This window comes from Oncorhynchus keta, chromosome 29, assembly GCF_023373465.1.
Source record: "Oncorhynchus keta strain PuntledgeMale-10-30-2019 chromosome 29, Oket_V2, whole genome shotgun sequence".
Lineage (NCBI taxonomy): Eukaryota > Metazoa > Chordata > Actinopteri > Salmoniformes > Salmonidae > Oncorhynchus > Oncorhynchus keta.
In genome coordinates this window covers 41,220,273-41,234,303 of record NC_068449.1, presented here as the reverse complement: position 1 = coordinate 41,234,303, position 14,031 = coordinate 41,220,273, and the positions used below count along the sequence as shown (strand labels likewise).

General features: G+C 44.0%; 1 protein-coding gene across 1 annotated transcript in view; it reads right to left on the bottom strand.

The window, feature by feature from the left end:
* Positions 1-14,031, bottom strand: part of LOC118362910 (meiotic nuclear division protein 1 homolog) — a 28,455-nt gene that overhangs the window by 1,972 nt on the left and 12,452 nt on the right. Inside the window, exon 5 of the mRNA XM_035743633.2 lies at positions 279-325. Coding sequence (XP_035599526.1) covers positions 279-325 — 47 coding nt within the window. The remainder of the gene's footprint in view (positions 1-278; positions 326-14,031) is intronic.

Here is a 14,031-nt window from a genome sequence, read left to right as displayed (position 1 = left end):
AAAAAGCTTTGTCATCACAGAATGGGATTCCCAGAGAAATACCACTTTGTAATGGATGTGTTTTCCTACACGACTCAAAAAAAAAGGTCAGGGGAAGGAAACGTACGTACATACGTACGTACGTGCGTGCGTGCGTGCGTGCGTGCGTGCGTGCGTGTGTGTGAAAATGGCCAGTAATGCCTACACCATGTTGAATCATCCAACCCAGTGTAATGTCCATACAGTCTGGCGGCCTGTTCGTGTGTCTGTTAGTCAGGTTTGTCTTTCAGTTGACTTACCTGTCCGTCTGGACACCGCCTCTTTAGCTGTGACATTGGACTTGGTCCTGCAAGACACAAACCTACCATCAACACATAGTTACTGTACTTATGCAACTGTCTGCAAATGTTAGACAAAGACCAAAAACAAAATCAGACATTGATGGCTGGTATCCCTGACCCAGTGCCTAGTCCTGGCCTTAATGGCAAATGTATCTGGAAAGGGCTTTGAGCATGCATTTTAGTCCTGGAGTAATCTGGGTCTGAGAACAAGCCTCAGTATTTCATCAGAAATAGTTGATGAATTTAGTAGAACATTTGTACATATCACTTGACTACAGGAAACAAAAAAGGTACGTTTATACACTACTACATAACCACTACAGTGCCAGTTTTACGTCGAGTCCTTTACCTCGACAGTACATTATGCTTTGGAGTGAGTTTCTTTTTCAATGCTCTGACCAGAGAAATCACAGTCCGACACCCCAGCCCCGACACCGCTTTACAAGCCCAAACCATCACGTTGAGCGCACACCAACCACTTTCAATTCCAAAGTGAGAGTTACCCTGTGTGCGCCATCCATTACAGCCTTTTATGAATAGCCGCGGCGGAGATGGCAGGTCAATCTGCTATGTCAGTGTAACATGCTACCTAGCGTTGAGGAGAGAGTGCAGCGCTGGGGCCCTAATTTCTTGGCAGAGGGGCACGGGAGCACCAGCCAAGGGGGAGGTGGGCCGCATAAGCTTGGCCAAAGCCGCATTCGTTGCTGGAAGCCAAGGAACACCTCCGTCTCCAGGGAAAAGATGCCGTCGAAGGAGCGGTTCCTGGATCAGATTTTCGACACCACTGAAGATATTAGATGAAAGGAAATCTTGCTTCGGATCAGAAAGTAGAGGCAGAGGGTAACTTGATTTGTAGCTATTGTTGTAGAAACAAAACGCAACAGAGTCATCGGAATTAAATAAAATGTCATTTGTGGCCTTTTTTGTTTTGTCACGCACAGGCCTATGTCCACAAAGAAGAACTCAATACAGGAAAAATGATAGAGCTATACCGTTTCGCTCTCTTAAAACTACAACTAATTAACCAAACCCATTGAGACCAAAGAATACATAACAGTAACTATGTCCAAGTCAACGTACTTACACAGGTTTAATCACAAAGGCTGTGTGGGAAATGGTCAAATGAGTAACAATAAGTGATTCTCGTGTAAGAGAGAGAGGATACAAAAATAAAAACTGGTTTTGGGGAACAAACTTGACATTTCAGAGGCCGTGCTTTGAATTGCAAATTCCACTTCCCCTCTTGCTTGCTCAACTGGATTTCACTGGCAACTCAAATTTACAAGAAAAAGTTATGTGCAAAGAAATAAAAGCTTGAAATGATCAAGTGTTTAAGTAAGCATAAAATGTATAATATAAGTAAGCATAAGTCAAGGTTTATGTCCACACAGTTTTAATGCTGGTCTAGGATTTTCGTTTAAACATTTTACTTAAGCAATCCGATTGAAGCTGAAAGACAAGGGCCAACTTTAACTGAACTCTATTCTTTACAAAGCACCATGCTATCATAGCTCTTAGACACCAAACAAAGCACTCATGTCAGTCTTAACACTAAACCCTGAATTTATAACCAAGATTAAACATCCATTGCGGACTTACAGTATATCCATAGCGCCTGTGTGCAAATGTTGTCCCTGGCAATAATGACAAGAGTTGCTGTGCTTTAGAATGGAGTTGTTTACCGATCCTTGATGTCTCCGATGCTGCTAAAAGGATGGCAAGTTAAGACAAGCAGCAGTGTAGATCCATTTAAAACTGCTGAAGCTAGTTGAGCTTAAAAAAAACTGAAATTCAGGTTAAAAATGGACGAGTGTTGACTGACACAGGCTTTTAAAGGTAAATCTGCTCGGAGTTTCACCTACACTGAACAAAACGATAAAACGCAACAATCAAAGATATTACAGACTTACAGTTCATATCAGACAATTAAAATAAATGGTCTCTAACCTATGGATTTCACATTACTGGGAATACAGATATGCATCTGTTGGTCACAGACACCTTTTTAAAAAACTGACTGAAATATAGGGGTGTGGATCAGAAAACCAGTCAGTATCTGGTGTGACCACCATTTGCCTCATGCAGCACGACATCTCCTTCGCATAGAGTTGAGCAGGCTGTTGATTGTGGTCTGTGGAATGTTGTGCCACTGCTCTTCAATGACTGTGCGAAGTTGCTGGATATTGGCGGGAACTGGAACACGCTGTCGTACACTGCAATCCAGAGCATCCCAAACATGCTCACATGGGTGACATGTCTGGTGAGTATGCAGGCCATGGAAGTACTGGGACATTTTCAGCTTCCAGGAACTGTGTACAGATCTTTTTAAAATGGGGCATTATCATGCTGAAACATGCGGTGATGGTGGCCGATGAATAGCACAACAATGGGCCTCAGGATCTCGGTCTGCCCGGTAAAGTTGAAACGCTGAAGAGAACACTTCTTCAGCATGCCAGTGAGCATTTGCCCACACATACACACAGTGAGCATTTGCCCACTCAAGTTTGTTACTACACCAAATTGCAGTCAGGTCAAGACTCTGGTAAGGACGACAAGCACGCAGGTGAGCTTCCCAAGACGATTTCTGACACTTTATTCCAGAAATTATTTGGTTGTGCAAACCCACAGCTTCATCAGCTGTCTGGGTGGCTGGTCTCAGACAATCCCCCAGGTGAAGAAGCCGCACGTGAAGGTCCTGGGCTGGCGTGGTTACATGTGGTGTGAGGCTGGTTGGACGTACTGCCAAATCCTCTAAAACAACGTTGGAGGAGGCTTACGGTAGATAAATTAACAATTCTGGCAACAGCTCTGGTGGACATTCCTGCAGTCAGCATGCCAATTGCATGCTCCCTCAACTTTAAGTATCTGTGGCATTGTGTTGTGTGACAAAGATGCACATTTTAGAGTGGCCTTTTATTGTCCCCAGCACAAGGTGCACCTGTGTAGTGAACATGCTGTTGTGGATGGAATATCTTGGCATAGGAGAAATGCTCACTAACAGGGATGTAAACACATTTGTGCACAAAATTTGAGAGAAAAATCAGCTTTTTGTGCTTATGGAAAATGTCTGGGATTTTTTATTTAAGCTCATGAAACATGGGAACAACACTTTACATAAGAATTTGTTCTTAACTGACTTGCCTAGTTAAATAAAAGGTTAAATAAAACATTTGAATAAAATAAGTTGGTCTCACTCTGGAAGTTACTGAACTAGTATATTTTTTGCCATCATTTTCAATTATGAATATGCTAGGCCCACTCCTCAACCAAAGGGACACGCCTCATGCTTTTTTTGGCGGAGCAATCTGTCCGCTTGAACTTAATATAACCGCACTGCAGCCATTCACATATAGAAGCCTTTCTCTTCCTGGTTTGACAGGAAGTCCCTAACTAGACAGAACTGTCACAGACAAAGAGACATGTAATTATGACAGCAGTAAAGACATTCTGGTTTAATCGGAAGGCCATAGGTAGTACATGGAGATGGAAAGGTCTGAGAGTATCTATGACAACAAAGACAGCATTGACAGGGGTGAAGCAGAGAAGAGTAAATATGAATACATACAGAAGCATCTTGTCAATGTCTACAACAGTGCAGGCACCCTCAGGTTTCATGATCCCAGCAATGAGACAAAAGGTCAACACCCCAAAGTGCCGAGCGAAAGATCAGCAGTCCAGACCGTACAAAGTTGCTGCAGTGTGTCTGGGGCTGTTGTCATGCTGGCTGAGATCATAGGCCTGAGTGTACACTAATAAAGTGATTGTCAGTCTACAAGAAAAGCTCTCTGGGCTAGAGAAACTGGGATGGAGACATTTTAGCTCCAGTTTGTACTTCATCTCTACTGAGACTAAATCCTGGCAGGAAAGCAGACCTGGTGATCATAAACATGGGCGGATGACACACCTCTGTCTGCAGGGAGGAGAGAGGAGGAGAACCTGAGTTCTCATGGCAGACTGCAGAGTGATGGACCCATTTTTCTACCCGAGAGGAGAATGCAGTGAACTGCACTTTTGGATCTGTGAGATGGTAGCCAACCCATACAAAAAAGTTCCAGGTTGGCTTCTCAAAATATGAGGGAATCCATGCTATTGGCTAACTCAAAGCAGACTTACCTGTAGGAACCATGCCAGCAATGTCTGGCTCAGCTGCACTTCTTAACTGTTGAGTGCCGTTAATGAGAGTAAACCTCTCAACAGGGATGGAGATATTTAAGCTCCAGTTTCTACTTCCTCTCATGACAGTGAGTGTAGTGTTTATACTAAATCCTGGGAGGAGTGCAAACAGGACCATTAATTTTTATGTTCCTCAGCATACACATCACAGACAAACTGAATTGGTCCAGTCACACAGACAGCATCGTGAAGAAGGCGCAGCTGCAACCTCAGGAGCCTGAAGAAATTCGGCTTGTCACCAAAAGCACACATTTACATTTACATTTAAGTCATTTAGCAGACGCTCTTATCCAGAGCGACTTACACAAACTTCTACAGATGCACAATCGAGAGCATCCTGGCAGGCTGTATCACCGCCTGGTACGGCAACTGCTCCGCCCACAACCGTAAGGCTCTCCAGAGGGTAGTGAGGTCTGCACAACGCATCACCGGGGGCAAACTACCTGCCCTCCAGGACACCTACACCACCCGATGTTACAGGAAGGCCATAAAGATCATCAAGGACAACAACCACCCGAGCCACTGCCTGTTCACCCCGCTATCTTCCAGAAGGCGAGGTCAGTACAGGTGCATCAAAGCTGGGACCGAGAGACTGAAAAACAGCTTCTATCTCAAGGCCATCAGACTGTTAAACAGCCACCACTAACATTGAGTGGCTGCTGCCAACACACTGACACAACTCCAGCCACTTTAATAATGGGAATTGATGGGAAATTATGTAAAATATATCACTAGCCACTTTAAACAATGCTACCTAATATAATTTACATTTACATTTACATTTAAGTAATTTAGCAGACGCTCTTATCCAGAGCGACTTACAAATTGGTGCATTCACCTTATGACATCCAGTGGAACAGCCACTTTACAATAGTGCATCTAAATCTTTTAAGGGGGGTGAGAAGGATTACTTTATCCTATCCTAGGTATTCCTTAAAGAGGTGGGGTTTCAGGTGTCTCCGGAAGGTGGTGATTGACTCCGCTGTCCTGGCGTCGTGGGGAGTTTGTTCCACCATTGGGGGCCAGAGCAGCGAACAGTTTTGACTGGGCTGAGCGGGAACTGTACTTCCTCAGTGGTAGGGAGGCGAGCAGGCCAGAGGTGGATGAACGCAGTGCCCTTGTTTGGGTGTAGGGCCTGATCAGAGCCTGGAGGTACTGAGGTGCCGTTCCCCTCACAGCTCCGTGGGCAAGCACCATGGTCTTGTAGCGGATGCGAGCTTCAACTGGAAGCCAGTGGAGAGAGCGGAGGAGCGGGGTGACGTGAGAGAACTTGGGAAGGTTGAACACCAGACGGGCTGCGGCGTTCTGGATGAGTTGTAGGGGTTTAATGGCACAGGCAGGGAGCCCAGCCAACAGCGAGTTGCAGTAATCCAAACGGGAGATGACAAGTGCCTGGATTAGGACCTGCGCCGCTTCCTGTGTGAGGCAGGGTCGTACTCTGCGGATGTTGTAGAGCATGAACCTACAGGAACGGGCCACCGCCTTGATGTTAGTTGAGAACATAATAATAATAATAATAATTTTGTTACATACCCTACATTATTCATCTCATATGCATACGTATATACTGTACTCTATCATCTACTGCATCCTTATGTAATACATGTATCACTAACTATGCCACTTTGTTTACATACTCATCTCATATGTATATACTGTACTCGATACCATCTACTGTATCTTGCCTATGCTGCTCTGTACCATCACTCATTCATATATCTTTATGTACATATTCTTTATCCCCTTACACTGTGTATAAGACAGTAGTTTTGGAATTGTTAGTTAGATTACTTGTTGGTTATTACTGCATTGTCGGAACTAGAAGCACAAGCATTTCGCTACACTCGCATTAACATCTGCTAACCATGTGTATGTGACAAATAAAATTTGATTTGAAGAGGAACAGACCCGGTGATCACAAAACAGCAGAGAGCAATAGGTCCATCCATTAATACGTCGACAGGGGATTCTGGATTGGTCTCACTGACCGAGATGAAGAAGGGACCCCTCAATGGGTGGACGGTACCCCATTGACCACAGGGTACTGGGTGCAAGGGGAGCCTAACAGCTATCAGGGCAAGAAAAAAAGAACCGTGTGGCGTGATAGACAGAGGAGAGCTAGCATAATACACAATGCAGTGAATTGCTCCTCTGGATCTGTGAGAAAGTAGCATATCAATAACTGAAACTCCAAACCCATCAGTGCTAACGGGCTAACTGCTAAGTCAAAGCAGGCTCACATGGAGTCAATATTTCTTATAAAATGTAAATTTAGGTTTGATGTACCTCCATTTACTTGTCCCACATCCATTGGAGACACTGTATTGCTGAATTTAAAGTATCAGTTCAATGTTTGAGTTTTCAAAGATAAAATGACCTAACTGCTGGGGTACTTAGTGCAGAAAGTATTAATACCACTTGACTTACTGCACATTTTGTTGTGTTACAGCCCGAATTCAAAAATAGATTAAATACATTTTGTAGAAGCACATTTGGCGGCGATTACAGCTTTGAGTCGTCTTGGGTATGTCTATCAGCTCTGCACATCTGGATTTGGTGATTTTCTCCCATTCTTCCTTGCAAATTTTCTCAAGCTCTTAAGTTAGACGGGGAGCGGCGATGAACAGCAATCAAGTCTTTGCACAGATTTTCAATGGCATTCAAGTCTGGGCTTTGCATGGGCCGCTCAAGGACTTTCACATTCTTGTTCTGAAGCCATTCCAGCGTTGCTTTGGCTGTATGCTTGGGGGTCATTGTCCTGTTAGAACGTAAATCTTTGTCCCATTCTAAGGTTGTTTCGCTTTTTGAAGCAGGTTCTCATCAAGGATTTGCTTGCATTTGGAAGCATTCATTGTTCCCTCTATCCTTACCAGTCTCCCAGTCCCTTCCGCTGAAAAGCATCCCCATAGCATGATGCTGCCACCACCATGCTTCACAGTAGGGATGGTGTTAGATGGGTCATGAGCTGTGCCTTCTCCAGACATAGCGCTTTTCATTCAGGCCAAAGAGCTACATTTGTGTCTCAGACCACAGAATCTTTTGCCTTTTGATCGATCTCTCTTTTCTCTTGTCATTTTGCAAACTCCAAGCATGCCGTCGTGCCTTCCGTCTGGCCACTCTCCCAGAAAACCCAGATTGGTGAAGTGCTGTAGAGACTGTTGTCCTTCTGGCAGGTTCTCCCATCTCAGCCAAGGAACTCTGTAGTTCTGTCAGAGTGGTCATTGGGTTCTTCACCTCCATGACCAAGATCCTTCTTACCCAGTTGCTCAGTTTGGTCAGAGGGCCAGCTGTAGGCAGAGTCTGGGTAGTTCCATATTTCCCAATGATGGAGACTAGTGTGCTCTTGGAAACTTTGAACACTATAAAAATAGTTGTATACCCTTCCTCAGATATGCCTCATTACAATTCTGTTGGGGGACTTACAGACAGTTCCTTGGACTTCATGGTACGGTTTCTGCTCTGACATGCTTGGTCAACTGTGGGACTTTCTATAGACAGGTGTGTTTTCTTTCTAAATCATGTCCAACAAATTAATTGGCCACAGGTGTAATCCAATCAAGTTGTAGTGACATCTCAAAGATGATCAAAGGAAATTGGATGCACCTGAGCTCAATTCGGAGTGTCATAGCAAAGGGGTGTGAATACTTATTTATTTATTTCATTCTCAATACTTTTAACATTTCTAAAAACTGGAAACTGTTACTTTCCATTACATTAGTGGTTTCTCAATCAATGTCAGCAGTCAAGTTAGTCAGCTAGCAAGCTACACTCCCAAGTTGCCTCAACACTTAAAGGTAAAACTACTTTAATTCAAATATTTAGGCACATGTGTGAGTAAAATGATTGCACTGTACAGCTCTGAAAGTGAGCTCACATTCTATTAGGAAGTGACAGGCATATTGGAATATGATTGCATAGAATGAGCTTTTAAGAATGAGTGTTATTTTGATCAATGTGGAAAAACTTAAAAAACTCTGCTCAAGCCCGAGTTTGTATCGAAAGTCAAAATGCCATTGCAGAGAAAGAAGTGTTTCACTTAGCCGACGACACACTGATGACCTTTTTCAAAAGAGCAAGTTTTTTTTGCCATTGTTTTCAAAGGTCAAAGCTCTTTTTTGCAAGACTGTCTTCCTATCATAGCATCCTGTTTACTGAGGGAGATAGGTAATACAGCATGTAACTGGCCAGTATTGTCACAGAACTTCTGTATTTTAAGGTATTACTGCACTGTTGGAGATAAGAACATAAGCATTTTGGTACACCCGCGATAACATCTGCAAAATGTGTACGTGAGCAATAAAATTCTATTTGATTTGAGTAGAGATCCATGCAAGAGTATAGTGCAGACATTTGTTTTTTGGGGGTAACTTTTGGGGGTAACTCAGTTCTTTTGTGTTTCTTCCATTTGCGAATAATCGCACCAACTGTTGTCACCTTCTCACCAAGCTGCTTGGCGTTGGTCTTGTAGCCCATTCCAGCCTTGTGTAGGTCTACAATCTTGTCCCTGACATCCTTGGAGAGCTCTTTGGTCTTGGCCATGGTGGAGAGTTTGGAATCTGATTGATTGATTGCTTCTGTGGACAGGTGTCTTTTATACAGGTAACAAGCTAAGATTAGGAGCACTCCCTTTAAGAGTGTGCATAAAAGACACCTGGGAGCCAGAAATCTTTCTGATTGAGAGGGGGTCAAATACTTATTTCCCTCATTAAAATGCAAATCAATTTATAACATTTTTGACATGTTTTTCTGGATTATTTTGTTGTTATTCTGTCTCTCACTGTTCAAATTTACATTTACATTTAAGTCATTTAGCAGACGCTCTTATCCAGATAAATAAACCTACCATTAAAATTATAGACTGATAATTTCTTTGTCAGTCGGCAAACGTACAAAATCAGCAGGGGATCAAATAATTTTTTCCCTCACTGTAGATGGTGGTGAAAAAGAGAGAAGGGCGAAGCGGTAGGGGCAGAGACATCCTTGGCATCCACACTGCCGACAACGGTGTCACCAGAATCAATCAGTTCCTGAAGGACATGTGGGTAAACCCACTAGCAGGGTGAACCAGAATAGGGGAGGCCCCCCCCCCCCTCCCTCCCTCCAGCCATCCATCTGGGAGTGCCATGCGTCTGTAGGATATGGATCACATTATTCGACTTTCACTCCTCATCATTCAGGCTTAAGCATAACACACACACGGGTGAGGGTTTGACAGTTTGCCGTGTCCTTGTCTTTCAGAGCTCAGGGGACGGGCTGTGGGGGCTAGGGTGAGGAGGAGCGGTGTGTAACCACTTTCACCAGGGAGCCACAGTAGATGGGCCACAATTAGAAAACATATTTTGGGGGTTCAGATACCAGTCAAGATAAGTGAGTGATGGGGGATGCCTTCAGTGGTTGCAATGCACACGAACATGCACTTGCTCACACATACATTCATGCCACACACACACTCTTACTATGATTGTGAAATACTGCACAATTTTAACAGTTCCCCAATCCCCCCTTACCAAAAACAAGTGTAAATATTAAATTGTGCCTTCCTGTATTACAATGCCTTCAGAAATTTATTCACACCCCTGGACTTTTTACACATGGTGTTGCGTTGCAGCCCAAATTTTAAATTGATAAAATTGAGATTTTGGGGTACTGGTCTACACACAATACTCCATGTCAAAGTGGAATTATGTTTTGACATTTTTACAAATGAAAAATGAAAAGCTGAAATATCTTGAGTCAATAAGTATTCAACCCCTTTGTTATAGAGCCCCATAGTGGAGGTGTCATAATACCCATAAAACCTAGTGGTCAAAACAGGGAAATGGTTCCAACAATTTCTCCACCATTCATTTTTCCCATAGGGGATTTTAGGAACACTTCAAATAAGTTTTGTGTAGGTTTAACCTGTCGTGATGTTTTGATAACCATGTAAATCTCTCGGACAAGGTGACTTGTTAATATATTCAGCTCTATTCACTCTGATTCAAAAATGCTAATTAGCCTCAATGTAGACCATCATGCAAGACTACAAAGCCCTGCAAGCAGGTCACCTTTAGCTGACACCTTTGCCAACAAGTATTGTGTCAGTGGAGGCTGCTGAGGGAAAGACGGCTCATAAGAAAAGCTGAAATGTGGAACCAGATGGTTGATACCATTCCATTTACTCCATTCCAGACATTATTATGAGCCATCATCCCCTCATCAACTCCACAGAATTGTCATGTGCAGACCAGCTGGCTGTTGTGTTCTCTGACATTTTCAATCTCTACCTAGCTCAGGCCTCTATACCCACCTGCTTCAAGATTTATACCATCATCCCTGTTGCCCAAGAAAGTGAAAGTAACTGAACTGAAAGACTAAAGACCAGTAGCACTCACTTCAGTCTTCATGAAATGCTTCAAGGCTAGTCAAAGACCATATCACCTCCTCCCTCCCCGACTCTCTCCAATTTGCCTACCGCCCTGACAGATCCATGGACGACGCATTCACCTTTTCACTGCCCTTACCCACCTGGACAAAAGGAATATGTGTGTGATGTATATGGAAGGATGCTGTTCATCGACGACATAGCTCACAGCTCTGAACTCCTCCCTATGCAACGGAGTCCTGGACTTCCTGACATGCCGAGCCCAGGTGGTGAAGGGAGGCAACATTACCTCGACACTGATCCTCAACACGAGGGCCCCACAAGGGTGCATCCTCAGTCCCCTCCTGCATTCTCTGCATACCCACGACTGCATGGGTAGTTCCAACTCCATCATCAAGTTCGCTGAAGACAACAACGAAGATCAACATCACCAACAACGAAGAGCCAACCTACAGGGAGGAGGTAGGCACTCGGACGGCATGGTGCCAGGTAAACGTCTCCATCAACGTTAGCAAAACAAAGGAGCTGATTGTGGACTTCAAGAAGAACCATGTTGGACACGCTCCCATCCTCATGAACGGGGCCATCGTTGAGGCGGTCAATAATTTCAAATTCCTCTGCGTACACATGTCAGAGAAGCTGAAATGGTCTAACCCCACAGACACCATAGTGAAGGCACGACAGCAACTCTTCAACCTCAGGATGCTGTCCCCGAGGGCCCTCAGTGTTCGACAGGAGCACCATGTAGAGCAAGGCTCTTCACGGACCGCAAGGCTCTTCAGAGGGTGATACGTGCAGCTGAATGCACCATTGGGTGTACACTGCCTGCCCTACAGGACACAGACAACACCAGGTGTCGCAGGAAGGCCAAGAAGATCATCAGGTACACGCAGTCACGACAAAGATGCAGGTGTCCTTCCTAACTCAGTTGCCGGAGAGGAAGGAAACCACTCAGGGATTTCACAGTGAGGCCAATGGTGACTTTAAAACAGTTAGAGTTTAATGGCTGTGATAAGGAACTTAGGATGGATCAACATTGTAGTTACTCCACAATACTAACCTAATTGACAGAGTGAAAAGGAGGAAGACTTTACAGAATAAAAAATATATCCTGTTTGCAACAAGTAATAATGCAAAAAATGTGGCAAAGAAATTATGAATACAAAGTGTTATCTTTCGGGCAAATCCAATACAACACATTTCAAGCATAGTGGTGGCTGCATCTTGTTATGGGTATGCTTGTAATTTTTAAGGACTGGGGAGTTTTTCAGGATATAAAAGAAAAAAATGGAAGGGAGTTAAGCACAGGCAAAATCCTAGAGCAAAATTTGGTTTCCACCAGACACTGGGAGATAAGTTCACCTTTCAGCAGGACAATAACCTAAAACACAAGGCCAAATCTACACTGGAGTTACTTACCCAGAAGATGGTGACTGTTCCCGAGTGGCCAAGTTAGGTTTTTAAGCAGATTTAAGTGAAAATCTATGGCAAAACCTGAAAATGGTTGAATAAATAAATGGGCATATGGTGCACAATCCTGGGTAGAGACTTACCCAGAAAGACTCATAGCTGTAATCGCTGCCAAAAGGTGATTATAACATGTATTGACTCAGGGGTTTAAATACTTATCTAAAATCAAGACATAATGCATTTTATTTTTCATATTTCTTTTTACAAATGTTAATAGTTCTTTGTGTCGTGTGTAGATCGTTGACAAAACATTTCAACACAACCATTTGAATCCCACTTTGTAACAAAATGTGGGGGAAAAAATCAAGGGGTCAATCAAAAGTATTTATAAAGCCCTTTTTACATCAGATGTCACAAAGTGCTTATACAGAAACCCAGCCAAAAACCCCAAAGAGCAAACAAGCAATCCAGATGTAGAAGCAATGTGGCTAAGAAAAACTCCCTAGAAAGGGAACCTAGGAGCACAGCCATTAATGCCAGATCGTTAAGGGGGGTGAATACTTTCAGAAGGCACTCATGCTAAAATGTTTATTCTATTCTAGTGAGCCTTTTACCTTGTCCGTATTCTTTGTTATTGTCGTTGCATTGTCAAGAAGGAACCTGCATGTAAGCATTTCGTTGGACAGTATGTATCCCGTACATACCACTAATAGAAACTTAAAACACACACCTGCAAGGGCCTTCACTGGTGCGCTTGCGCCTATTATTTTGATGTGCAGAGCAATTGCACAGGCAAAATGAATTGAACCCGTTCAACCCATAAAAGAACAGACTAAAAGAGTTCCCTGTCGCGGGAGCCACACAGCTGTTGTAGTGGTTTAGCCGTGTGAGTACAGCATTGGGAAATGGGCTGTTTTTTCAAGGGGACTTCGTAATGGACATGAGGCAAGATGTTTCCCCAAAATTCTGAGCACAGTCCGTGTTTTAAGCCACTCTGGACTGTAATGGCTTCTTCAGTGACACTAGCGGAGCGCAGTGTTGGGGCTATAAAAATGACAGGCCTCGCAATTGAGTTGAGGATAATACAGTGCCACCGTCGCAGCCTGCTAACAAGGACTCTCTCCCTCTCCATGGCTGACATGAGTAAAACATTTAAACGTGTTAACCCTCGCAAGGCTGCTGGCCCAGACGGCATCCCAAGCCGAGTCCTCCAAGCGTGCGCACCCCAGCTGGCTGGTGTGTTTACAGACAGATTCAATCGCTCCCTATCCCGATCTGTTGTCCCCACATGCTTCAAGAAGGCAAAGATAACTGAACTGAGTACCGTCCCGTAGCACTCACTTCTATCATCATGAAGTGCTTCGAGAGACTAGTCAAGGAATATATCACCTCCACCTTTAACGTCCACCCAAGACCCACGTCAGTTCACATACCACCACAACAGGTCCACAATCGCCGTCACACGGCACAATCCCATCTGGACAAAAGGAATACCTATGTAAAAATGCTGTTCATTGAATACAACTCAGCATTCAACACCATAGTACCCTCCAAGCTCATCATCAAACTGGAGGCCCTGGGTCTCAAACCCACCCTGTGACACCGTCACGGCCCGCTAACAAGGACTTGCGCCCCCCCCCCTCTTTCTCCCCTTCTCCGAGTTAACCCTCGCAAGGGTTACGGGTGGGGCTACAGCTCAATCATCAAGTTTGCAGACGACACGACAGTAGTGGGCTTGATTACCAACAACAACGAGACAGCCTA